This window comes from Zeus faber (genome assembly GCF_960531495.2).
Source record: "Zeus faber genome assembly, chromosome: 9".
In the NCBI taxonomy this organism is placed as follows: domain Eukaryota; kingdom Metazoa; phylum Chordata; class Actinopteri; order Zeiformes; family Zeidae; genus Zeus; species Zeus faber.
The window spans coordinates 29377123-29404646 of record NC_137197.1 but is presented as its reverse complement, the minus strand read 5'-3'; the positions used below and the strand labels follow the sequence as shown (position 1 = coordinate 29404646).

At 45.6% G+C, this 27524-nt stretch overlaps 2 protein-coding genes across 2 annotated transcripts; one reads left to right on the top strand and one right to left on the bottom strand.

Moving 5' to 3' along the window:
- Window positions 1–1123: 1123 nt before the first annotated feature.
- On the bottom strand, window positions 1124–14684 carry LOC307235172 (A disintegrin and metalloproteinase with thrombospondin motifs 15-like). The gene is made up of 8 exons (XM_080007178.1): window positions 13635–14684; window positions 11378–11510; window positions 9497–9664; window positions 5991–6274; window positions 5617–5794; window positions 5362–5537; window positions 4112–4287; window positions 1124–4010 (listed from the first exon to the last, which is right to left on the bottom strand). Exons 1-8 carry the CDS (start codon window positions 14568–14570, stop codon window positions 3233–3235), a joined length of 2829 nt encoding a protein of 942 aa, XP_079863304.1. The 5' UTR covers window positions 14571–14684; the 3' UTR covers window positions 1124–3232.
- Window positions 14685–15905: 1221 nt separating this feature from the next.
- LOC307234596 (A disintegrin and metalloproteinase with thrombospondin motifs 8-like) lies at window positions 15906–26910 on the top strand. Its single transcript, XM_080006410.1, has 9 exons — window positions 15906–16772; window positions 18268–18507; window positions 20713–20845; window positions 21032–21199; window positions 22042–22334; window positions 22941–23127; window positions 23677–23849; window positions 23965–24140; window positions 24775–26910. The coding sequence occupies exons 1-9, from the start codon at window positions 16050–16052 to the stop codon at window positions 25511–25513; spliced, it is 2832 nt and encodes a 943-aa protein (XP_079862536.1). The 5' UTR covers window positions 15906–16049; the 3' UTR covers window positions 25514–26910.
- The last annotated feature ends 614 nt before the right edge of the window (window positions 26911–27524 follow it).

The window sequence follows — 27524 nt, the reverse complement described above, 5'->3', positions numbered from 1 at the left end:
TAACCCTAACCCCCTAACCCCAACCCTAACCCCCTAACCCTAATCCTAACCCCCTAACCCTAACCCTAACCCTAACCATTGTAATTTTTGTGGCATGGTAACGCTTAATTACAGATGGTAACGCACGTTACTTGACAGGTAACTGTAATAATATAACCCACATTGTATTATTGACTTTTTTTATTACTGTGTTACTGATAAAATGTAATTTATTACTGTAATGCGTTACTTTTGTAACGTGTTACCACCACCACTGCTTTCGACCAACATAGGAACGCCACCAAGGCGTAGTCTCACAAACTAGGTACGCCTCCGCGCTCCCCGTACCATAAATCCTCAAACATCCACACGTCATTAATTTGATAAACATTTACACAGAGAACTGGTGTAACATATGAACAGGAGAAAGAACAATGCTGCACAAGCCCCCGCCAAGACGGAAATAAATAGTAACGAAGCCACACAGCACAGAGTTTGATGTTTGTAGGGGAAACTAATTTACAATATGCAACTGAACGAGAACAGATGAGCAGACTCAAATTTGACGCTCTGTCCCCAAAATGTCCCTGGATTACACTCTCTGAAATGGATATCAGAATAAAATTTCCTCAAATTTGCCCTGGTATTTTACAAGTTTGTGTCATCGTATTCACCTGCTCATCCACAGAGATGCCTATCTTATACTCCCTTATTTACAACCTGTTATAACCTGCGTGGCGAGATAGCAGAGCTCAGATACCGACGCAGTCTTGAGTGACAGCCGGCGCAGCTCTCCCCAACAATGGGATGGGTTTACCGGGCATGCAGTATCCAAGCGGCGCCTGTTGTTACAGCATGGGCTGAACAACGGAGCTTGAATCAGCAGAATTCCAAAGAGGATGAATGAATGTGTTTTTTCAATCGCCCGGCCACACGCTCAGGCTGGAGGAGGGTTGTGGTAACACGGAACTCCAGTGGCCATCTAATTTCTTGTCATGTCTACACGGTACAGTAGAAAAAATGGATATTGCTTAATCTGCAACCCTGCAATACTAAACAGTCAAGAGAAAATGGAGATTCTAGGATTCTGAGTTTTGTGGGCATTATAGACTAGACATATCTAATTCATAAAGCAACGCATGTGCATATTCATACTGTATATATATATATTTATTTGTACACAGCTAGATGAATGTATACATAGTATACAAAGGCAGTTTATAAAATAAAAATAAAAATTCTGTACATGGTGTTGAAAAGAAAAACAAATGAACGACTGTACATTTACATATTTAAGGGTGGCATAAGAGGTCCCCTGCAAACCCGAAACTGGAGCAGGAACGGTGTTGTTGACTTTGAAGGGGCACAGATCGTAATCTTTGTTTCTGTTGCATTGTTGGTCTTTCCGTCTCGTGGAGAAAAGAAGCCTTTTGTCGTTTTCCCCTTTCTATGTCATGCAGGCTTTAACTCGACACGTAACCCGAGGAGAGAAAAATCGCCAAAAAAAGATCACCGCTTAACGCTTGGCAATCTGAAGTTAACTATCCTAATATTTACAGGCCGCCAGGATGGACACAGGTCGATGTAATCGTGACCTAATGGAAACATAGCAGACTAAGTTTTTATCTTTGCATGCTACAGGATTCCAGAGTCAAGCAGTGAAGCTTACAATAGCAGCATTTCACCTATAGGGGGAGCACAGTAGTGACTGAACCATTTTGCTTCATTAAGCTTGCTTCACACCAAATCCGACAAGCAACAAGAACAAACCGGAAGTCCATTCATTTCTGTCGAGAGTCGGATTCCATGGTGCGCAATTTCAGCATACGTTCCAGACTCCGGAATGCAACAAGTTTTGGGACCTTTCGTAAGACCTGAAGGGGGCGGGGGGATCGACTGTTGGGTGCAATTACAGATTCGGTGTAAAACATACTTGATACTTTTAAGGCTACTTTTAAACAAAAAACAGGTAATGACAAGTCAATGAGGAGAGTTGAGTCTGTCTGCAATACTAAGGCTTTCTCATAAAGCAGCATCACCCCCCCTCTCTCTTTGGTGTAATGGAACAGAATAGTTGAGCTTCAGCTCCGGCAGGTTCTTTTTTGTTTCTGTTTCTCAAAGATAGAAACAACAGATAACACTGCGTCGTATTTTTACAATTACCCTTATATATCCTGTATAGAAAATCTCAACTCTCACTGTACTTAATGTGTCTTTATCTTCAAATAGAATCAAAATGTTTCTTTTTTGGCCAGAAGAAAGAAAACAGTTCTTTGATTTTGGTAACGATTGGCTTCAAAATGTGTTTTTTCGAGCATGCTTGATATTAAGTCAAAACCTTTTCACTTAAAAGAATAAAAATCAAAATACGCACGCACGCACATACACTTGAGTATTCACTGCTGTAACATAAGGAACTCATAAATGTTAATAAATTCCTGTTATGCATCAATTTTAAATGTCTTCTTTCTTTTTTTGGGGGCGCACTGAGCAGCAGTTGAGAACAGCCAACATAACTCCTCCTAGATCAACGAGAAATATAAAAATAGAATTTGAAACTAGTGCGTGAACCGAGCAGGTCTTTCACTTTGCAGATACAGTACGGTGCTTCACATTTAAATTAGTTCCTCACCATCATGAGAATTTTTATTCACAGGTAAAATATTGTAAGTACACTGAGAAGTTAGATTGAAGCTCTGAAACCATCGATATCCAATCTACTTTTCCAGAACTTTCATTTCTCCCTTTTAATTTTTTTGGAATGCAATGGCACTGGTAAACCGTTTCAGTCTTCAGATTGCTCACACTGTCACAATCTGTTTCTCTCTCTCTCTCTCTCTCTCTCTCTCTCTCTCTCTTCCTCTTTGAGTCTCCTTCTCTCTAGTCTCACTCCCTCACTCTGTGTCTGCGTGAAAGGCCTCGTTTCATATATTCCACTAGAGGTAGACTATCCAAAAGGCCACCGCCAGAGGTGGTCTGACAATTTACAAGAAAACCGCATAACTCCTTTTGTCTTGTGTAAACACACCGTTTGATCCGCTCAAATCGTGGAGAAGGATCGTCTCCGTTGTTCTTTCCTTCTCTTTGGAGCACTACGCGGCCAGCAAACACAGCCAGAATGTGTTTCAGTGCTCAGTACATTTGCTAAACCATAACTTTGCTCCAATGATGATTTGTATTTAGATCTCAGTCAAATCACCCTCGCTTCGGCTGCCAAAGGACGACTCGTGGGATTTTTTCCGCTGTTCATTCTTTAGCACGGTCTCAGGGTGCAGAGGTCCAGTTCTTGAGGCTTTTTCCTTCCAGAGCAATGATCTCTGGGTAGATTTGGACCGTTATGGGCGATGCAGCGCAGGGTCCGCCTTTTGAACCCCCTCCCGCAGGACTTGGAGCAGTGTGACCAGGCGCCGACGTCCCACATGGGACAAGGTTCCCCGCACACCCTCACAGCTGTCAGCCTGGTGGCGCCGTCGCAGTCCGCCGCCGGGCTCCCCTCGGCGCTCTGGCACCACACCAGCCTCTTCTGCAGCCCGTTCCCGCAGGTCACTGTGCACTCGTCCCATGGGCTGGTGGCCCACTGGCTGGTGGCTCTCTTGTCCAGTACCTGCTTCTTGACCTCCACCTTGTTGCTGTCGGCTAGGACGCTGTTCTGTGCTGCGTGGCTCCTCTCCTCCTTGCGCAGGGTCTTCTCCTCCTTGCTCTCCTTGGTGACATAGAAGGAGTAGCGCACTCGGGGTGGGGTCATCTTCCCCACGGAGAGCACCTCCACGGTCAGGGGCTCCCGGAGGGGCCTGGTAGCCTGGAGCGTCTCCACGGCGGTGGAGGTACCGCTGTAACGAACCAGGCTGCCCTTCACCAACAGGTCGCGCTCCACCGCCGACACCACATAGTTGCCGTTGAGGAGGTACTTGCCGTGGTGGTTCTTCACCGCCAGGTAGTTCTCGTCGCTGACCATTCCCCGGTAGCCCCGCTGGCGTATGTCGATGTTGGAAGCTCCCACCGGCAGCACTACCACAAAGTTGTAGCCATGTCTGGAAAGAGGGGGCATAGGGGATAACATACTGGCGTTAATGTCCCTGGGGATGACACTGTACAGACATGCTTGTCAGATAATGACACTTTTCCTGCTTACATGGGTTTGGTGAACAGCCCTGAGACCTTTTTGCAGCCGTGGTTGTCCCCACCGCACACGCCGCACTTGTCAAACTTTGTGTTGGAGTTGAGCTTGCCGTCACAGCCTGCCTTGATGCATCTCCCCTGGACACACACAGCTGAGGTGTCCGGAGAACAGGGGGTCCCGTCGACAACCTGAAATGTTGAGGATTTTGATTTAAAATTGTCCAGAACTATCATAGGCTAAGTGGCAAGCGAGAGACATACGGTGGAGTGGATCGAGGAATATTCATTAAAAGAGAAAGAGAGAAAACACGTATTCGGAAACCTACCAAACAAGGAGAGGGGGAAGAGGTAGCGGCAGGGGCAGGGACAGTATACAGTATCATTCGTATCAAGGAGGTCTTGGCGCGTGTTGCTGTAACAAGCTTGTTTCCTTTCTGTTTGCATAAATACTTGCTGACAAGCCACAGCTGTGAGGTGATACTGTCCCCGTGCGTTTCCCTTTCTATCTTCTCCCTCCATCGAAGTGCGGCGGGAAATGTTCTCTGTCTTGCCACTTAAACCTCCCCTTCTCCCTGTTTCAGTGTTGACGTAACTTGCAGCCCTGGCATCGCTCATCGTCTTCCTGCCTCTTGTCCACAAAGGAAGGCTCAACCAGCAACTTCTACCACCACAGGAAAAGCCAAGACAATCCAACTGTGTTTCTTCCAACGTAGCTGTTAAATAGTGCAGTGGCAGCCATGCTTATTTGCACCCAATCATGCGCTCGACTATCACATTTGCACTGGCTATCGCACAAATATGTGCTACAGTTTGCGATCATCTGGATGGAATCAGCCACCAGATGCTTGGATGGGTATGTGTGTAAACAAAAATGGATGCCATTTTTTAAATAGTTTTTTTTCCCCCCACACCATAACAGACGTTGTTTTTAGCCATTGGACACCGATTTTTAAAGGATAGCTTCGCTTTTTTATTTTGAGTAGTGACATTAGTTTGTCAACAGTAGGCTGGAGCAACACCGATGCTTTCAATACGGTAGGATAAATGCTCTTACAGAAAGAAACTAAAGCTAAATTTGGACACAGTTATCAAAAGATATTTTTTCGCATTGTATCGACCCGTAAATTATATGATACAATGAGTTTTATTCACAGTTCTGTCAACGTCAGCTGTCACCATTAGCCAGCATGCCAATTGAATTGGATCAATTCAATTGGATTCATTGAAATCAAGCTGTCGAAATACATGCTGTATGTCACGTACTTTCGGAGCGAGGACGTAGAAGTAGCCAGTCCCGTTGGCGCGGCAGATAAGCTTGCACGTGTCCTTGGCCGAGATGCCTGAGTACTTGGGCACCCAAACCACGGAGGAGCTGAGCCGGTTGGTGTTCAGGTTAAAGCCGTTGAACGCTTCACACTGCTCCTCACGGAAACTCTTAGCTGAGAAAAAAAAGAATGTCATGACTGACTCTGACTGACTCTTTAACAATTGTGATTTTATTAAATAATTTGACCGTACCCGTTTCGGGACAGGCGTTGAGGTTGCAGGAACGGTACTTGATACGGAGGCCGTAGCAGTACTTGCCGCCGTTTTCTGGCACTGGATTGTCGCAATCCCTCTTGGCCAGCTGGACTCCTCCACCGCAAGTTCGAGAGCAGTCCCCAAACGCGCTCCACTTACCCCACCTACCATCGACCTGGGAATGAGAACATTTGAACATTTCAAAATTCAAGGTTCAAGATTCAATAGGTTAATTTGTCACATACATATACATACGTATTTGATCCATGGTTTAAGCGACACATGAAAAAGATGTGTCGTGGCTGGAGCCTATGTCACCCATCATGGACTCAAGCATTATTTGACTGTCATTGACCCTCATGGTCCCTCACCTTGATGTGCGCGGTGCTGTTCTTGTCCACGCAGCCCCCACGAAAGCACACCTTGCTGTTGCCGCAGCCGGTGCCATCGGCCCATGGGAAATGGCGGGTCTGACACACCAGCTGCCCCCGTGCTTTCCCTGTACACCACAGCTTGGAGCAGGGCTGCATGTAAGGGCAGGGCTTGGAGCCGGCGCCGAAAGCCAGCTCGCACTGCCGGTGGAGGCTGTAGCCGGAGCCGGGCAGGCTCTCGGGGAGGGTCAGTGACTTCTGGGGATGGTCCAGCAGACACTCTCCTGGGAGAGAAAAAAAAAACAGAACAAACACAACTCTATGAAACCAGATTGCGAGTCAACGAGCATGGTTTGTTTGCAGCCAAACAAGTGTTACGCAGCACACGAATGGCAGTTACTCTACAGCTCATTGAAAACAAAAAGTAGATCGATTAGACCCCATTCCCTTGAACTGCATAATAGCATCACAGAGCACTCGGGGATGTCGGGTTTTTCCAGAGGCAATTTTTCTGCAGTGATGGGGCTGTTGTGTGAGTCAGGCATCATGAATTTGTTTTAAAAGCAGCTTTAAGTAATGGCTCAATTACTACAGTAAGGGATGACTCATGCTAAATAAACTTGCATGCAACCATTTCTTAATCAGCATTTACACTATTGGGTGTAATTTCTACCAATGCAAATGCATTTTACAATTATAGTGTGCATGAGCAATGTTAAAATGGGCAAGGTAGCGGGTTATCAGATACACAGATCAGCCACAAAATTAAAACCACCGACAGGTGAAGGGAATAACATTGCTCATCTCGTTCCAATGGCACCTGTCAAGGGGTTGGATATATTAGGCAGCAAGTGAACAGTCAGTTCTTGAAGTTAATGGGCAAGAGTAAGGATCTGAGCAACTTTGACAAGGACCAAATTTTGATGGCTAGATGACTGGGTCGGAGCATCTCCAAAATGCCAAGTCTTGTGGGTGTTCCCGGTATGCAGTGATTAGTACCTGCCAAAAGTGGTCCAAGGAAGGACAACTGGTGAACCGGCGACAGGGCAACGCAGCTTGCTGCGTATGGGGCTGCAGAGTGTCCATGCTGACCCCTGTCCACCACCGAAGGCGACTACAATGGGCACGTGAGCGTCAGAACTAGACCATGGAGCAATGGAAGAAGGTGGCCTGGTCTAATGAATCACATTTTCTTCTACATCATGTGGATGGCCGGGGTTAGGGTCTGATCCGATTGAGCAGCTGTGGGATGTGCTGAGCCTGATCCATAGAGGCCCCACATCAAAACTTACAGGACTTAAAGGACCTGCTGCTAACCCTCTTGATGCCAGATACCACAGCTGTTTTGGCGGCACGAGGGGAAGCTACATAATATTAGTGGTTATTTGTGGTTATTAGTGGTGGTATTAATGTTGTGGCTGATCGTTCAAAATTATTATGCAAATTATATTTTTCTCTGATTTTCCTTAATAGTCGATGCAATTGACACTCAGTATAATTTTCAAGTCATCAACCGTTAGGGTATAATTCAAATGTTATTTAACAAACCACCCAATGATAACAGGATTTTTTTCAAAAATAAAAAACTCTAAATGCACTGTTCCAAATTATTATGCATAACAGAGTTTCAAAACATTTTATAGGTTGTAAATAACTAAAAATGGTCATTTGTTGAATTTGCAGCATTAGGAGGTCATATTTACTGAAATCAAAAGCTATTTCAATCAAAAACATCTTAACAGGCCAAGTTACATGTTAACATCAGACCCCTTCCTTGATATCACCTTCACAATTCTTGCATCCATTGAACTTGTGAGTTTTTGGAGAGTTTCTGCTTGAATTTCTTTACAGGATGTCAGAACAGCCTCCCAGAGCTGCTGTTTTGATGCCAACTGCCTCCCACCCTCATAGATCTTTTGCTTGAGGATGCTCCAAAGGTTCTCAATAGGGTTGATGTCAGGGGGGGATGGGGGCCACACCATGAGTTTCTCTCCTTTTATGCCCATAGCAGCCAATGACACAGAGGTATTCTTTGCAGCATGAGTTGGTGCATTGTCATGCATGAAAATGATTTTGCTATGGAAGGCACGGTTCTTCTTTTTGTCCCATGGAAGAAAGTGGTCAGTCAGAAACTCTATATACTTTGCCGAGGTCATTTTTACACCTTCAGGGACCCTAAAGGGGCCCACCAGCTCTCTCCGGCCCAAAACATGACTCCGCCACCTCCTTGCTGACATCGCAGCCTTGTTGGGACATGGTGGCCATCCACCAACCATCCACTACTCCATCCAGCTGGACCATCCAGGGTTGCACAGCACTGATCAGTAAACAAGACTGTTTGAAAATGAGTCTTCATGTATTTCTGGGCCAACTGCAACCGTTTCTGCTTGTGAGCATTGGTTAGGGGTGGCCCAATAGTAGGTTTATGCACAACTGCAAGCCTCTGGAGGATCCTACACCTTGAGGTTCGTGGGACTCCAGAGGCACCAGCAGCTTCAAATACCTGTTTGCTGCTTTGTAATGGCATTTTAGCAGCTGCTCTCTTAATCCGATGAATTTGTCTGGCAGAACCCTTGCTCATTATGCCTTTATCTGCACAAACCTGTCTGTGCTCTGAATCAGCCACAAATCTCTTCACAGTACAATGATCACGCTTAAGTTTTCGTGAAAAATCTAATGTTTTCATACCTTGTCCAAGGCATTGCACTATTTGACGCTTCTTGCCAAGAGAGAGATCCTTTTTCTTTCCCATATTGCTTGAAACCTGTGGCCTGCTTAATAATGTGGAACGTCCTTCTTAAGTAGTTTTCCTTTAATTGGGCTCACCTGGCAAACTAATTATCACAGGTGTCTGAGATTGATTTCAGTGATCCAAAGAGCCCTGAGACACAATACCATCCATGAGTTTAATTGAAAAACAAAACATTTAATGTTTACGACACTTAAATCAAATTTGCATAATAATTTTGAACGCAGTACACTGTAAAAAATGTATGTCAAAAAAGAAAAAAGACAATGCATTCTTTTAATACCATCTGACAATGGCATGTGTATGTGAATCTTTATTTTCTTAAAATAAGAAAATAAATCTCAAGGCATCCTAAGGAATGCAAAGGTATCTTGAAATTTTCAGAGTAGCGAGCACCAAAGATATACTGTTCTCTTTAAATTAAAGAAATTCATATTAAAGTTTAAATTACATTTAAATTCAACCACATATTGTCTTGGTGCTAGTTTAATCATCTTGTGCACAAACTTCTTAAAAAGTTAATTTTTGTCAAAAATTTTGTTTTCATGGCTTGCTTAGTCTGTCCACACTTATTTAGAGTTTCAACTGTGATGGAGGAGACTTTGTCATATAGAATTAGGGTAAGGGAACAAGTGAAGCCAGGTAAATATGTAACACAAATGCTTAGAATGGATTTACCATCAGCAGATTCTGAAATTCCTCAAAATATTCCAAAATTGTCATAAACTGGAGCACTGGCGGCCCGAGGTGACCTCACCGTGACCTCTGTCCAGGAACTCTGTGATGAAGGCCGCGCTGCACACAGACCAGGGGCGGCTCCTGTCAATCTGGATCAGCGTGGGAGACATCATGTGGTTGTCCTTTAGCTTCCCAAACACCTCCTCGCATGCCTTGATGTTGTCGTGGGGCATGTTGAACACGTGACCTGAGAGGGGAGAGGGAGAGTGACGGAGAAAGAAAACAGGACACAGAGAGAGTGTGAATGATCAGGGAGAGTGATGTTGAATACCGCAGACAGACCAGACAGATAGAGAGAGAGATAGAGAGGGGCGGGAAGGTCACAACAGGGAGAAAGACATTTCAACCACAGACCAAAAGACAGACAGATAGATAGATAGATAGATAGATAGATAGATAGATAGATAGATAGATAGATAGATAGATAGATAGATAGATAGATAGATAGATAGATAGATAGATAGATAGATAGATAGATAGATAGATAGATAGATAGATAGATAGATAGATAGATAGATAGATAGATAGATAGATTAGAATTGGGAGAATGACATTTAAACCACGGACAGGCACGTGGACAGAGAGACAGGCAGACACAGCTTTATTTGGGGTTACACCATAATTACCAAGCTGACAGGGAGTTACAACCAAATTACCGGGCTAATGACACTTAGAGTTATGGGAAAGTTAAGTCAATGTGAAACGTCTTGCTAGGCATTACAACACATCACCGTTATGCATGTTTTGGGACGGCCCAGCAGAACTCAACCTCCTTGGACCGATTTGAAACCTGATGTCACGGTGGGCACGAAGACAATTCTGGTTAGGAACATAACACGTGGCGCTCATTTTTTTTAAGTCTTCAAAAGAGAGAGAAAAAATTGGTTGACTCAGAAACCCGATTCTTCCCAACACGGCAACGTGGAAGAACTAAACAAAGGGGAGGAATGGATGGCTTTACAAACGTATGTTGAGATGGTGGTTACAAGATCATTTTGAAGGGAAATAGTATAATTACTACATATAAGTGGGCACTGTAAGCCTATGCCTCCTCGGGGACCTGGAGACATCTGGTAATACTTGCACAGCTGGCTTCAGGCATAAACCCCCAACAACCACCACCACCACCACCAGCGACACCACCAGCACCAGCACCATCACCACCTTTGTTTCACAGCCCAGCAATAGATCGAAACCACTTGATAGCAGGTCAGTTACTTGTTGAATTATCGTTAACGCTGACTCGGCCGGCGTCAAATCAAGTTTTAGCCATTTTCCTGATAATATTGTAGATTGTGTCGTAAAAGGTCTTTGTCAACGCGGGCATAAGACAATGCGGTTATATAATATGTCTAACTATAAAGGTATTTCGTATAATTGGTTATACCTTATACTAAATGGTTTCTCACCATATCATATATGATCTTATATGACCAATCATCAGCATAATGATCAGGGGTAATGTAAACATGTGCTCATGAGGAAACGGACTAAAACTCGATTTCACACCAACCAGGTCCTGATGAGAAAGAGGACTAATGTTTACCTTCTCTGGCATCTATTTAACTTTGTCCCAATAAATCCAACTGAAACTTAAACAAGGAATGACGGGCAACAACCCATTTACCCATCTCCACATCGGACAGATTAGAATCGGTACATCACACTGGGGGGCTAGCTCCCATATGGGTGGATTATGCATGCATTTTTTTCAATTTGGCCTGGATTATCTTATCCAGAAGTCCGCCGTGCACAGCAGCAGCATCCCCTAAAGTGTTGCACAAAGTTGTACAGTATGCCATCACCAGGATGGAGAGTCCAGCGGCTTCCGTACCTTTGCCCTGCTCGGTCACAATGGCCGCGACCAATGAGAAAGAAAACAAAGCCTGACCCCGCTCACCTAGTTCATGGGCGGTGGTGAAAGCCGAGGGCAGGCCATCGTCCTCGATGACAGAGCAGCTCCTTTTGGGGTCACAGATGGTCCCCACATCAGCCATTCCCAAGGTGTCGCAGGTTGTGGCCCCGCAAAGGTCCTGATGACAGAAGAGGGGTGAGAGAGAAGAGAGACGCTCATGAAATGCCATGAAACGGCTATGCTAATGCAAAATGGTCAGAGGAGAAATTGTCCTTAACCCATCCCCTCAACAAGCTGCAGGTCTGTCAATGGCGGCTTAGAAGGCCAAGCCGTGAGATACAGAATGAATGGACCGTAAAAATACATTAATACAAAGCACATGTGACTGCAGTCATCTTGTTCTACGTGCTTTCGCTTTCAAATGTCTCACAGGGTGGGGGTAGGGGTCTCTATGTCTCTATGTATTGGAATGAAGACATTCTGGATTTGTTGTGTAGTCATTGTTTGGCTCAGATGGAGTGCGTCGTGCCAACCTTCACGAGATGAGCCTTGGCAGATGGGAAAACTCCAGGCTTACTTAGAAACTGCAAATCTCTTGCATGTTAGCCTGGGATCATTTCCTTACTTGGACAAATGTACATGTTTCACTATTCCCTTCGCCTTTGCCTTGATCTGCTCCGCAAAGACAAAATAGCCCAGACAAGGCTTTGCCACTTTCCTGCCTGTCATAGCCACAGAGCATATGAAATGGTTTGTTTATGACAGAATATAACAGGAAACATTAGGATGGCTAATTTTGCAAAAGCTGATATTTCAATATTTACTGGAACCATCGCTGTGATTCATCTTGTTCCATCAGGGTTCTTCGTTTTTTATGACTGCCTCGCAATGATGGACCTGTTTTATTATTCTGTTGAATCTGTTACCATTTCTTTCTGTGTCTCATTCGATACTTTATTCATCACTGTTTTTGATATTATTTACCGAGGAAAGCCAAAAGGATAAAGGGATAGTGAACTTGGGAACCCTGGGTTTACAGAAAGGTGCAAAGTTGCCAGAACCGGCCTCTGCCAGCCACGTGTTGTTCCACAATAGTGGCTCCATGTTAACCTATTACAGAATGTTTCCAGTGAAATTGCATTCAGTGCATCCGATGAGGGTGGCAACACTGGAAGAACTCGTACTTTCCTACACATCGCTGCTCTCAATACTGTAAATAAAGACTCTTTCCCGGGAATTTTGATCATCCCTGGTTGACCCTAAAGTGTTGTTTTTTTTATGTTGCTATGCACTGGAAGAGAGAGGCCATGTATCAGATGGCTAGCACAGGCCAAACCAGACCTAATGGAAAGCAGGTCCTAAAACACACACACACACACACACATACACACACACACACACAGACACACACACACACACACACACACAGGAAAGTAATCGGTTGTGTTAGCTTAGTGGAAACAGAACTAGATTTGGTTTGTACGCCAACCAGACCAAGTTAGTTATGATGAGGCTGATAATGATGGGACCAAATGACAGCAATTGGAAAGGGATGGTGTGGTTTGCGTTTTTTGGTGATTAGGAGCAGAGACTGACTTCTTCCCTCTTTATCTTTGAGTGATGTAAAACCGAGACCTGCCTAGGCTACTGCTATAGAGGCCAGAGCAAGCGGCAGGAATTGGTGCGGACAAGAAATACATACACAGCACAACCTCCTCTGTGTTGACCTGTGCTGCTGTGACACATTATTATTGTTGGATGTAAACTCTGCCTACCACCACATGGGTTTGGATGAATGGAGATGTTATCACAGTGAGGAATAATCTTCACACCATTTTAGATGCAACCCCATGGTTCAGTGGTTCTCAATGTGGGGTCTGGGGAGCCCCAGGGGTCCATCGAGAGGTCCTGGGGCTTAATAGTGTTAATAAAGCTTACAGGTTCACCACTATTTATTTACGTGACCTCGGAGAATGTGCAATAATAACTGTTTTGATCATATTTTCACTGTTATCAAAGTACACACAGGTGTGGAAGTTTCGACAGATTCATTTCTAACAATAAAAATCGTATAAAGTGGAGCGGATCATTTTGTAAATTATTCATTAACACCTACTACAACACAAATCCAACCTGGGTTCAATATAGCCACGGCGGAACTAAATTAACAACGGAGCTTGGCAAACGCAAGCCACTTCTGCAAGCACAGCTGCGGGTAGAGTTCATAAAAGTATTCCGTTTTACCCCCTTTGGCTAATCTGCTAATTTTAAATGATTTTAATGGAACCTCTCCTATTCTTACCTGTTTAGTAAAAAGTATAGCAGTGTCCCAGTACTCCGGGTGCTTGTCACTGTGTTTATTCAACTTCTTCTGCCAGGCGCAAAAATTGCGCAAAGTCAGGGCCGCGTTCCCAGAGACCTTGGGACCCTTGTCAGCTTCATTTATCACCATAAAGCCCACCACCACTATGTTTATGGAGTTGAGAATGCTGGGGTGCTTGTAGAGCCTGGCGGCCACAGACATCAGGGTCAGGAGGTAATGCTTGAGGTCGTCCCCGTGGAATTTGGCCATGGACTCATCCGCCACCACCAGGACCTCCACGAACCTGGGGATGGAGGCGAACCGCTTGGATCTCCCCAGAGTCTTCATGACGGACTCGGCCAGCTCCTCCATCCGCGACTCCCCCATATGCCTGTATTTCTCCAGAGCGTCCGATGCGTTTCGGTGGAGGTCGGACGTTACCCCGCACCTGCTGGTGGGGGTGCCGCTGCTGGACTGAGCGCGCAACCGGCGACGGATGACGTGCGCGCTGTCAAAGCCCGCGCCGTCGTTCCCAAATGATGGGCTGATGAAGTACTCCGTCCCGTTGTAGGAGAAAGCTCCGTGTAGACCCTTGCAGAGGCTGAGCGCCGCGAAGGAATCCGGGTCGGAGTTGACATCACCGGCGTAGAAGCACCGACTCAGGGGTGCCGCTGCAGGGGCGTCCGGCGTGGGACACCCGGCGTCAGAAGGTGCAAGGAAATTCGAATCCAGGGTGAGATTCAAGTAGAAGTCTTGTCTAAAAGCACTTAGTCTAAAAACAACTTTTATTTCATTGCTATCCTCTGAGAATGATCCCTGCTCTCGCTGGGCATCCAACCGCACAGGTGTGCAAAAATCCACCTCCATGCCAAAGTTCAGTTTTACATATAGTAAAACCTCCACAAGAATGATCAAACACCTGAAAAGTAAAGCCATCTTGTACCCTTCAAGTCAGAAAAGTCTTCTCAGTATATTAGCTGCCGTGCGCCCTGCGTGCAGTGCACAGTTGCGCGCAATTGCTGTGCGTCCTCAAAGGACGGGGGTTTTATTCACTTCTTGCCTCCTTCTCATCTTGTTGCTTCTCTCTGTAGCCACCGACCTCTCTGTGCTCGGAGGACTTTTTAATGTGGACTTTAAACACGGATCAGAATTGCCATCTGAAATTGGAGGAGGTGCGCTGCAGAGTGCTCATTGGTCAATGGCCGTGCCTCTGGGTTTGCAAAAAAAGACCGCAGCCACTTGTAGCTCTCCAAATATTATTGTTGCTGTACGACATGTGTGGCACAAGATGGAGCACACTCACACAAACACGCGCGCGCAGACACGCGCACGCATACATGCATGCATCAATGTTTGTTTTGCCTTCGTAGCATATAATTATCCCCCCCCCCAAAAAATACCCTGTTCATAATCTTCATGCAACGCAGAGAGCGAGAGAGACCCTGGGACGGAAGCAAGAGCAGCACCTGTCGGCGTCCTCGACTCGAACCTCCGCCGCATCCAGATGGAGAAAAGAGGACCACCGAGACTGCAGCCATCTGCTGTGAAACAGCGCCACCTGGCGGTGGAGAGGTGGATTACACATTGGAACTTCGTGCTGAAACTCCAGACAGCGGCGGTAGCATGTTGTTTGAATGAGAAGCTCTGTACAATCCGAATGGACGTGTGTAATTGTAACATTATTACATTAAGTGTGTGTGTGTGTGTGTGTGTGTGTGTGTGTGTGTGTGTGTGTGTGTGTGTGTGTGTGTGTGTGTGTGTGTGTGTGTGTGTGTGTGTGTGTGTGTGTGTGTTGTGTGTGTGTTTGTGTAACACAACCAGCCGCCCACTGCTCAGCATGTGCGTAATTTGCGCATTGCTTTTATAGGTGGTAGGCCTATAGTATTTTGTCAACGGATAAAGAAGCTCTTGCGGGGGCATGGGGTGGGGGTGGGGGTGGGGGGGGGGGGTGTCTGTCAGTCAAAAAATAAGGCTCAGAAATAACTGACCGACGGACCTCCAGCCATGCGCAGTATGGATGTCCTGTCCTGTGTGTTAATAATAGGACCGCGGTTGTCAAGCTATTTCAGAAGGCGTGGGTGGGTGGGGTGGGGGGTGTCGGCCTATTCTCATTGGATCCGTTTTATCTGAAAGTTTCTCTCTAAGTTCGAGTGGGAGGAGAATATCCAGCAGCGGAGGATATCAAAAAAATAAGCCCCCCTCGCGTGGAGAGAGGAGCAAAGAGTATAAATAGCACCGACATCCCCAAGCCTCCTGTGGAACTGACTGAGTGGTGGAGCGGGGATTAGGGAACAGGCTGACAAAGTCTGATAATACAGAACTGGATGAACAATATTAACATTAACATTAAACTTTACAATATATAATTATTATTTGTAGTATTATTGGCAGCAATTTGAATTGCAGATTCAGAATATGTGTCCCACGACCCGTTCCATATTGGTGTCCTTGTGCGTAATCCGCACCGTGCTCTGTAGCGGCTTTGAGGCGGAGGATGTCGTACCTGTCCGGATCAATGGAAGGAGCGGCGGGCGCTTTTGGAAAAGAAGCGAGGAACAGCCCAGATTTAGGCTCAAGGCATTCGGTGAGGACTTCACCCTGAATCTCACGCCGGACTCCAGCTTCATCGCGCCGTCTTTCACCATCCATCGCCTCAAGGCGAGAGATGGGGACCGTTTACGCGCGGCCGCGGGGGCCCGACACAGTGATCATCTCCACCACCGACTGATCAACCAGTCGGAGCGGGAGACCGAAGGGCACCTGCGTAGCTGCTTCTACACCGGGAACGTGGATCACAGCCCAGAATCCGTGGTCGCCGTCAGCCTGTGCGACGGCATCTTCGGATCCTTCATCACCGACGGGAAAGAATTTCTGATCGAGCCCAAACTGCTCGGATCGGGACTCGGAGGCACCGTGGAGCAGCCCCACGTTCTCAAAAGAAGAACTTTGGATGACAGCCGGGGGGCTTCTCCGATGCTCTTCGACCACCAGACCGGGGAGGCTGTTACTCTTATTCACGGCCACCGAGACACGCAGAGGGGACCTCGTCAGAAGCGCTTCGTGTCGGCGCCGCGCTTCATCGAAACCTTAGTGGTGGCGGACGCGTCCATGACTCATTTTTATGGGGATGAAATAAAGGTGAGTTTTTCTTAATAGGCCTTTACCCTATTATTTATCATAATCATATTTTTGGGAAGTTCTGGAAAATTATCTGCACATTTTAAGATGAAACCCAGATTTAAAAATAGGCTGTAAAATGCATGGTTTGCTCTAAAGGATCCTTAAAAAGAAAGAAATATATATAAATAGGTTACCCTCAAACGAACAAATAATGTGGTGCTCAAACTCGGGTCCGGGGACCGCCAAGGGTCCTTGAAGGGGTTCCACGATAGTAAACGTCATCATGATTTCATTGACGGTTAGAACCATTAGATAATGTACAGTAATGAATTTTGATCATAGTTGTACTGTTATCTCCTGAGACAGGTTTGGAAGTTTGGACTAAATCAAAACTGCCAATAAAAATCTTATCAAATGGGGTCCGTGGCCTGATATCTATCAAATTGAGGGTCCATGATATGTGAAAGGTTTAGAATCACTGCCATCGTTGATAGTCTAAAAGTGAGGTATTTTCATTTTCATCTCCCTGATTTTAGCCTAGACAAGTTTGGATGTTTGGACTAAATTAGAACATTAAAAATCTTCTCAGACTGGGATCCCAGAGACAAAACCAAACGGGGGTTTGTGGTCCTCAATATTTTACATAAGTTGGGAATCACCAGTTTAGGGTGAACTTGACCCTCCAGATGGAGTCATTCTGCATTTTAATGAGAAAACCGTGAGAGGCAAGTGGGTGGGCTAAATAATTTCCAAGGTCCAAAAGAATGAGGTCAGGGGACAGAAATGTCAGCAATGTTGCTCCGCATACTTTCAGACTTGGTCACTATTTGGCTGCTTCCACTCACACATCCTCCAACACTGCACATCAGAACATTACATATGGACGTGTCTTGATTTACACCAAATGCCGTTTGCCTGCTGGTTAAAATAAAATGACAGCTTTGAAAAGTGGATTTGACTGGCTAAGTGTAAAGAATTAGAACAAACATGCATCTAGACTTGTCATTCATCTATATTAAGTGTGGAATTAACATCCGATGGAGGCTGTAAAAGTGCAACGACCCCGATATGATATGCCCGTACTACTGAGTTCATACCCTGTGGTTTAGGTAAATTATTATTTTGCCTTTTGCTGTCCCCCACAGCCTTAAACTAACTTCACTGTCTAAAAAAAAAGGACAATCCTCCCTCAAACTGCACGTCGTCAAAGTTCTGGTCTGTTTTTACTTAGCGAACCCTGCCTGCCAAACAGTCTGCGTAGTTTTCCCAAGAAAACAGGGGTAGAGCAGTGGCAATCAAGCACACTGGCAACAATGATATCGCTCGAGGACATTTTGAAGAAATTTTATTGCAAAGGCGAGTCTCCCTTTTGTCTCTCAACCTCTGCCCACCGCCGCTGTAGTCAACAAGCTCAAACAAGCTCCTCTCCCCTCACTTCTTCTTTGCACCTTTCCTCTCTTCCCTCCCCTCACTCCCCTATACCTCTCATCTCCTCCTGCCCATCGCTACGCAGCACTACGTCCTGACGCTCGTCTCCATGGCGGCGCAGCTCTACAAGCACCCCAGCATTAAGAACCTGGTACAGATTGTGGTGGTGAAGATGCTGGTGGTTGAGGACGAGGATGTGGGCCCGGCAGTCTCCAGCAACGGGGGCGTGGCCCTGCTCAATTTCTGCTCGTGGCAGCAGCTGTTCAACCCACCAAGCCAGCGGCACCCGGAGCACTACGACACGGCGCTGCTCTTCACCAGAAAGGTGAGACCGTAAAGCGGTTATGGAAACGAAATCATCAACATAACATGACACATCAACATCTCAGAGTTTTCTGTGTCCTGGATAGATAGAAACACTGTGAGGAAGTGATGCCGTTTCAACAAACAAATAAGTTGATGAATCAATGAATAAAAGTTCTACTGAAAGTGAAAAGCGACTATAAGAAGCGGCTTTCCAAAAACACGGTTAAGCAGTTGAAAGATAGCTCCAGACACTGACGCCTGCTGACGTTGCCTAGGCGTTCCCTACGGGAATCGCAGTGAAATCAACACAGAGCAGTGACGTCGTGTGACCTGAGGCCTTGCCAAGTTTGCTTCCAGATGCGGTGAGAGGTGATATCAGTCTGACTGCCTTCTGCCAAGGGCGTAAAAAGGTGACATGATGATGATGATATAATGTGTGTCATTTATTAGATGCATCACCAAGGTACACTCAGATTGTTTTTGTGTTTTATTTTGCTCAGACAAAGGTAACCAAGGAAGGAGGCAATGGTTCTGAGAGACAATCGGAAGAGTTTTTTTGGCAAGGGTTGTAGTGGTTGTGGTTGGGTCACGTCTGGGCGTCAAAGTTACTCGCCGTGCTATAAGGGCACATGTCCGCGCAGTTACAGGTGGTCCCCGTTTGAAATCAGCTTAGTTTCAACATGAGCGCCGCAGATGAATATTTTAAAAAAACCCTTCCAAGTTTCCCCCCCTTCTGAGATTGACGTCAGAGCCCAATCAATCCTTGGTGCAGCTCGAGCCCATTAAGGGTCCTGAAATAAGATAATAAATGTGGAACTTCTCTGAAAACCTTTTCCAGCAGGGTGAGTGGTTAGCCTAGATTTTTTAGAAACATATGCCCTTACAAAGCCATAAATAGCAAACTCACAAGGGCTTGAAAGAAATAATTAAGAAATAGGATGACATGAGGGTTTGTAAATAGTGCTTCTGCGGCTGAGCCTTGCTATGTCGTGCAGCTGTGATGTACACATTCACTGTTAGAAGATGATAAAATTTAGAGTCGTAGAAACAAACCTAAGGCAAGGAGACTTCTGTCTTTTTTAGATTCGATTTAAATGTTGCCAAACTTTCTGTTCTGCTCAGCATTGACCGTCTTAACAATTGAATCAAAGATATATAGAGGGAAACTGAATCCCAGATCTAAAAACAATCCGATTTTTCAATGCTTATAACCAAATATGCTGTACGTCACTCTGTTATCTTTTTTCCATTTCTGCGGCAAGGTGCTATGAAACTTAGAGGACAGGACGTGTCCTGGTATATAAGCTAACTTTAGCAAAGCCCACAAATCAGGCTTGACATGATGACACCACTCAAAATGGCCAGGGTTATACAGAGTGTACAGCTAAGCCAGACTTGACCCTTCAAAATATGTGTTCCATATTTTCCCAGTTGAAAGAGGACGCACTACTACGACCGGGCTGCAATAGAACGGTTTTCTGTTACGTGCGTGCGTGCGTGCGTGCGTGCGTGCGTGCGTGCGTGCGTGCGCGCGTGCGTACGTGCGTGCGTGTGTGTGTGTGTGTGTCATTTGTCTATGCGTGTGCGTTTGTCTATCAACATGAGCCTGTGCAGTAAAGTGAATTTATGTTTGGCCTTAGTCAAACACAGATGCATTTGGGTTTGCCTGTGTGTGTCTGCATACAAGTGACAGATGCTGCTGCAAAACAAGGTGTACAAACACATGCTGAGCTGAGCTCCACCGGGCTGCTCCGTGTCCAGATGTGTTTTGAATCACAGAGGACTAAGACTTGTGGTTTTCTGGGGACCTGCTTCAGGCATCCAGGATGCATCTGTTTCAATCAAACAGGGCCAAGCATCTAAAGAAAGAGGAAAGATTCTGAACTCGTCTTGTTTAAAAATCCTCAAAATAAAACCCCTCGTCCGATACGACACGTTGTTAATTTTTCCCACATCAGAGCCCGCCAAGCAGTATTTATTTGCTAGAGGCTTTTACGATGGAAACATTGAAAAACATGTTTTTGAAATGTTTTGGAAAGATGGAACCAGACCAATTCGGACACAGGAAGGAAAAAAAAAGGAAGCACAGGCAGCGGGAGACTACTGTAGATGCCTACATTCCAGTATCTTTTTTTCGTGTTGGCGTTGCTCCCCTTCGTGGAGACAACAGAGTGTCTCCTTTTCGTTTTGTGTTATTAATTGCAATGTCTTTTTTGTTCGGCAGGACATCTGTGGGTACCAGAGTTGTAACACCTTGGGCGTGGCCGATGTCGGGACAATGTGTGACCCCAAGAGGAGCTGCTCTGTCATTGAGGACAATGGATTGCAAGCCGCCTTCACCGCTGCCCATGAGCTGGGTAAGGTTATCTGGCATAGTAAGGGTTTGACGATATGGAGAAACTGCTTTGTCCAGTCAATGACTTTGAGGTGTTGTACAGTACAGACACAGTACAGGTGATGTACAGTACGATGGACTTAAAATCCTTAATGTACCTTTGAATGAAGAATAGCGTGTTAGACCTCTTTTTGAATCTCTTCCGTAGGCCACGTGTTGAGCATGCCTCACGATGACTCCAAGACCTGCGAGAAGCTATTCGGCGACCTGGGAGGACATCACCTGATGGCCCCTGTGTTTGTGAACCTCAGCAGAACCTCCCCCTGGTCTCCGTGCAGCGCGCTATACATCACCGAGTTCTTCGACAACGGCCATGGTGAGCCCTTAAGTGATGCGGTCTGCGGTTGCAGACCAAACTAACTGCAGACTGCAAAGTGCAGCGCAGCACGGTCCCTTGCGACTTCTTACTTCGTAAAAAAAGGAAGTCTGTGATTGCACATGTGGTTTACGGTTAGGACTCCAGGGATCAATAGAACACGCCGCCGTTTCCCTAACGTTCTTCTCTGTTTCTCATTCACAATTTCTTCCCCTGCTCAGACATGTTCGCGAGCCACAAAATGGCAGATCGTGATTATTAGTTCACCTCGACCTAGATTACCATATCTTCACTGTCTTGGTTTGGGCTCATTAGTATTGTCTCTATTCTTCTCTCTCTCTCTCTCTCTCTCACTCTCTTTTAACTGCTTTGCCCCCGGCCCCACTCTGTCTTTCCCACTCTCTCTGTTGTGTTTTTGTGTCTTGCATTGTTTTGCATGACGAGTAGACCCAACGGCGAACCTTCTTTTCCACTGAGTCATACTGTGGACTTCTTCCTGCTCTCCTCCGCCTGAGCCAAAAGCAACAGCTGTCGTCAGCAGAATGTGTTCTTCATCAGTTGGATTTCTACGCCTGTGTAGAAATTTGAGGGAGAGCGTTCATTCCAAAATGTATACGTCAGCGACGTCTCCAGATAAGGGCTCATTCGACGCGATAAAAGCTCATTAGGGAACACAATAATTGTTTCACAAAACACATGATAATGGATGGGACCCTAAACACAAGACAAACATTAAGGCCAAGGGAAAGAGATACAAAGGTCTGAAGGCAGGATTTAAAGGCGTTAGGCGAGGAGATTATAACAACACCCTCAAACGGTATAACCTTACGTATTAATCGCAGGGGACTGCCTGCTGGATTCCCCGGAGAGTGTCATGCCGTTGCCGAGAGAGCTGCCGGGCACCGTGTATGGCCTGGATCAACAGTGCCAGCAGATCTTCGGAGAAGAGTTTGTCCACTGCAACAACACCTCGGACAGCGACATGTGCAGCCAGCTATGGTGCTACGACGAGGACAAGCAGCACTGCACCACCAAGAACGGCAGCTTGCCCTGGGCGGATGGTACCCCCTGCGGCCCCAACGGGACCTGCCTTCACGGGGCCTGCGCGACGACCCAGGAGGTCATGCGACCAATGGTAAGAGCACTTATTGGTGTGTTATTCTGTTGGTTGTTGGGTTGGACCGGAGATCCTCGTCAGACCGTTGGTTTAGGGCTGCGAGATGTTTTGAGCCCTTTGTTTGTAGTTGGGACGCCTTGATAACTATTCCTTGTGTTAAGATCCCACATCTTTTTGTGGATCCAGACGTGCTGGCAGTTGGGGAACTAGCTGGTCCAAACTCATAAAACTTCTGGAAAACAACGCCTACACATACATGCACTCATGCAGAGACACACACACACACACACACACACACACACACACACACAGACAAACAAGTACAGGACCTGCACACTAAAAACACTTGCAATTTTTACCCTCGCCTCAACTCAAAGTTTCACCAGGGCAGGTCCCAGCAGCGGTGAGTGACACATGTGGCAGGAATGCGGGTAGAGACAGACAGCAGGCGCGTGCCGAACTTCAACACAGATTTATCCCAGAGCGGGTGGCACGCCAGCAGACTGCGGCCTCAAACCCAGAAGCCCAGACTGTGGTTAAACGCCGCTCGGCTCGGATTGCTCTTGGCACCCAGCTCTAACCGACTACTCTCAATTTTGTTTTCCGCCCCGTGTTTCACCGCAGGTGGTTGTGGACGGCGGCTGGAGCTCGTGGGGACCATGGCAACAGTGTTCCAGGACGTGTGGAGGAGGGGTGGAGTTCTCCTATCGGGAATGCATGGACCCGGTGCCACAGAACGGGGGCAAATATTGTGAGGGGCAAAGGGTGCAATACCAGTCCTGCAACACGCAGCTCTGCGATAACAATGACGGTAGGCCTTATATTTGATTCTTTATTGCCACCAATATCAGCTCTCCTTCAGCCTGTCATGATCACAGAATTTTAGTTGATAAATTCATACAAATAAATGGGAAAATAAATAAAATAGTATTTTTTTTATGATCATTTTGTGCGTTTTATGTCACTAATAGCTTAAGACTGTATAATAATGCACTTGCACCTCATGAATAACAGCGATGTATTGATATTAAACATTGCAACAGAAAAAAAACAGGTAGACAAACAAATTCACATTCTATTCTTGTTAGCTTAAATTCCCTCCAAATTAGTTTCCCTCCAAATTACCCTTATATTTTGAAGGGAAACTAACAATTTAACAACATGATCGCAGTCAGCTAAAATAATTGCGATCTGATGAAGATGTAATAATTGTGACAGCTCTAGCACTTCTGAATGTCTCACTTGATTTATATCTGTTTGTCTTAGTGAGTGGATTCAAGTGATTGGACAGAGGTGACAGTAGACAAAGCTACAGATGACTGTTTACACGCAAAACTCATGTATTTTCTGTTCATTTCAGGAAAGAGCTTCAGAGAGGAGCAGTGCGAGAAATACAACAGTCTCAACTACCTGGACTTCAACGGTAACATCAAACAGTGGATCCCTAAGTATGCCGGCGTTTCCCCCAGGGACCGGTGTAAGCTGTTCTGCCGGGCCAGGGGCAGCAGTGAGTTTAAGGTGTTCGAAGCCAAGGTAGATCTGCCATAGTATAAGTCACACCTCAACAACATCAACTTCAAATGGCTTTCATTGACAACATCCAGGTGAATCTTGGGAGAGCAATTGCTAATTTTTTGTGTCTGTGCAGGTAATCGACGGGACCACCTGTGGTCCCGACACCACGTCGGTTTGTGTCCAAGGCCAGTGCGTGAAGGCCGGATGTGATCAGTTGATTGGCTCCAACAAGCGAGTGGACAAGTGTGGGGTGTGCGGGGGAAGCGGGCTCACCTGCAGGAAGATCACAGGTTCCTACAACAAAGCCACGTAAGCATTGTGGTCTGACAGAAAATGAAAAGAAAGAAAGTTAGCACATGAAAAATCATGGATTGCAATAGATATTTTATTCAAGTAGAGGTGTTGAAAATAGCTCATTATAACTCATTTCTCTGGCATCCTTTGGTGACCCCTAAAGGAAGCCAGAGAAACGACACCAATGTTGCCAAACGTGAATGCTTCTCCTCCACAAGGCTTCTCAGTATTCGTAGCAGAGGGGTCATTAAATTAAGGGAGTAACTTTGAATGGCCATCGTTGCTTTCACAAACCATAATCAAACCAGTTTAGGAATGTAAGGGCTGTAATTGATGGGGTGGGGATTAGGTGATTGGACAGGTCTGGAAGTCTGGGGGTGAGGGGCATTTCCTCCCAAACAGAGTCCAGTGTGGACTGCCTGTTTTGAGAGCTTGAAATCTCAGCAGCTGTCGAGGTAACAGTGGACTGACATCAAGCAGCAACATTTGTGAACCCCTACCGATATACTGTATCATGGTCAATTTGTACAACGAGCACAGAAAATATTACTTCTTGTACCTTCAACACTGCCTTTGTTAGTGCCAGTTACACACTACTTTGTATGTAGTATGTAGGCTAGACTCATTTTGTCTCCTGTTCCTCCCTTAGGTATGGATACAGCGACATTGTCACAATCCCAGTCGGTGCAACCAACATTGATGTCAAACAGCGGAGCCACCGAGGAATTAAACACGACGGGAACTACCTGGCCATAAAGAGGGAAAACGGCGGCTACATCCTGAATGGTAACTTCTCTGTGTCGACGGTGGAGCAGGACATCCCTGTGCTGGGCGCTGTGTTCAAGTACAGCGGCTCCTCCACCACCCTGGAGAGGATCCAGAGCTTCAGGCAGCTGAGGGAGGCCGTCACCGTCCAGCTCCTGGCCACCGCCGGCGACTCCAACCCTCCCAAGGTCAAATACACTTTCTTCATCCCCAGGGACACCGCCTTCAGCAAATCCCAGGAGAGAAAGGGTCTGTCCCCGCACATGATCCACCCATTCGGCGTGCCTGAGTGGGTGCTGGGGGAGTGGTCTGAGTGCTCCAAGAGCTGCGGGTCCGGCTGGTCGAGGAGAAACGTGGAATGCCGGGACAACGCCGGGTTCCTCTCGGGCCAGTGCGACAGGGACCTGAAGCCGATGGATATCCGGCCCTGCGGCGACGTGCCGTGCCCCATGTGGCAGATGGGGCCCTGGTCGGCCTGCTCGCGAACTTGCGGCCGGGGGGAGCGCCGACGCAGCGTCTTCTGCACGGATTATGCCGGGAAAGCCGTCGAGTCTCACAAGTGCGACCCCAATAAGATGCCTGTGCCAGTCTCCGGGGAGTGCCTCAAACAAGAGTGTTTATGAAAAGTGGAGAACATTCTGAGAAGGGGCTGGAATCTCAGCCCCTTTGTTTTCTTCTTCTTACAACGTTTTAAGTGCCCAAACAAAATGGTGCAGAAGGCCTTCGTTTTGAACGGGTGATGAGTGACTGCGCTTACCAACTCAACATCGAGTCACATTGAGGGTGATCTGCTTGAATATTTGTTTTGTCATTTTTTGTTGACGTTTTACAACCACTATTGAAATTATACAAAAGATATCTACCTCAGGATGTATATGTGATATGTGTAAATGCCAAATGAAGGTACTGTGTGCATGACTTTCTCCAGAAAGGGGAAGTTTTCTCGACCCACCCTAAATGGAGAACAATTTTATGAATGAAGTTCGTTATTGGTTTCAGGCCACTGGTGTAATCTATGGTACATATTTCTCTCCATATTTCTAAGTTGGCGTCGTTCAAACTGGGGCTAGTATTTAAGCATGATATCTGCTGTCAAACACCAGCAAAGTGCAAATATACCTCTGATTCTAATACACAGAACTCAGTCCTATATAAAGCTTTTAAACGAGCCAAATACTTAAATTATTAAGGCAGGTACATAAGATAGATGCAGCAGTTTGTTGGACTCTGTATTTTCTCTTCTAATATAATCGATTACCATAATGCAATATGTGTTAAATGATTGTAAAACTTATGCTTTCTTTCCTGAAAATTTGCATTTATTTATCATCTTTGGGGTGATTTTCAGATTTTGCCGGAAAATGATTTATAGATGATTGAAAACATGTATTGACACATTTGTTGCTAACTGGAACTTCTATCTCAACAGTTCATAGAGCTAATATAACTAGAAAATGAGTTTACACTCTGTGTAAAAACCCTAGAATAGATAATGACACCACATCAGAATCATAACCAAGATAAGTCAGCGACACAGGGAACCTTATTTTGTTCTGTAGAATTATTTTAGCCTTTTCTGAGGGGAATTGTAATGCAATTGCCAGTAAAAGTATAACAAACATTTTGCATTGCAATCATCATTCTTTGGGGGTGTGATAAAGTTAAACAATAAACATACTATCTACCCGTGTTTATGGAGCATAATAATTTGTATTCAATTTCAGACATTTTTCTTTGCTAATGCAAATATGCAAATGCGCACTATTGTTTTCAAATATGTGTATGTGTATTTGATTCTTCATTCCAGTTGTTAATTTACAGTTTGTTATGAAGCAAAAGACACAAAGCATTAGGCCTATATCCCTTCAGTGAAGGACCATACTATTTTATTATTACAGCTTCCTTTTCAAGCTATTTATTTTTGTAATGTTTTTTACCTTGGACATGTAATTAACATTTCAGATGCTGCTGTCTTTGAGATTTTTATGTCTATAATAAAATGGTCAAATAAACCCATTCAAACAAATACTTGACTCAGTTTTGTCTTCTGTCTTCGACCCCAATGTGTATGACGTTTACCTGACACAAATAAACAGCTGATTGCAAATAAGATTATGAAAAGAAGTGGATTAAGCTGCATTTCTACCAGACACGTTCCAGCATTATTGTAATATTTTTTTTCATTGGGTTATTTTCAGTTCGCATATTTTCTAGCTGCTCTGCAATTATTATTATTTTTTTTTTAAATATTCGTGGAAAAAAAAACAACAACAAGTTTAAAGTACCATAATAATAACACAGAGAAAGGCGGTCTTCACATCCCGGTGTACTACTGCTGCGTTCGATTGGTTGTCGGAACTCGGTGATTCTGCTCCGCACTTCCCACCTCTTACGTAAATGTGCTTTACTGTCTCCGTTCGGGAAAACGGGGGACGCCTGTAGCAGATGTGCGTTTATTTGGGAGTTTGTGACCTCTCAAAGTATCTACAAGCATCCGCGCGGGAGCTTCGACGCAAACACAGAGTCGTTTCGATCGGAGATAGGTGACACTTTCACATGAAAACCCATGCAAAGAGAGCTTTGTTCACCTACGGTGAACAAAGCTCTCTTTGCATGGGTTTTCATGTGAAAGTG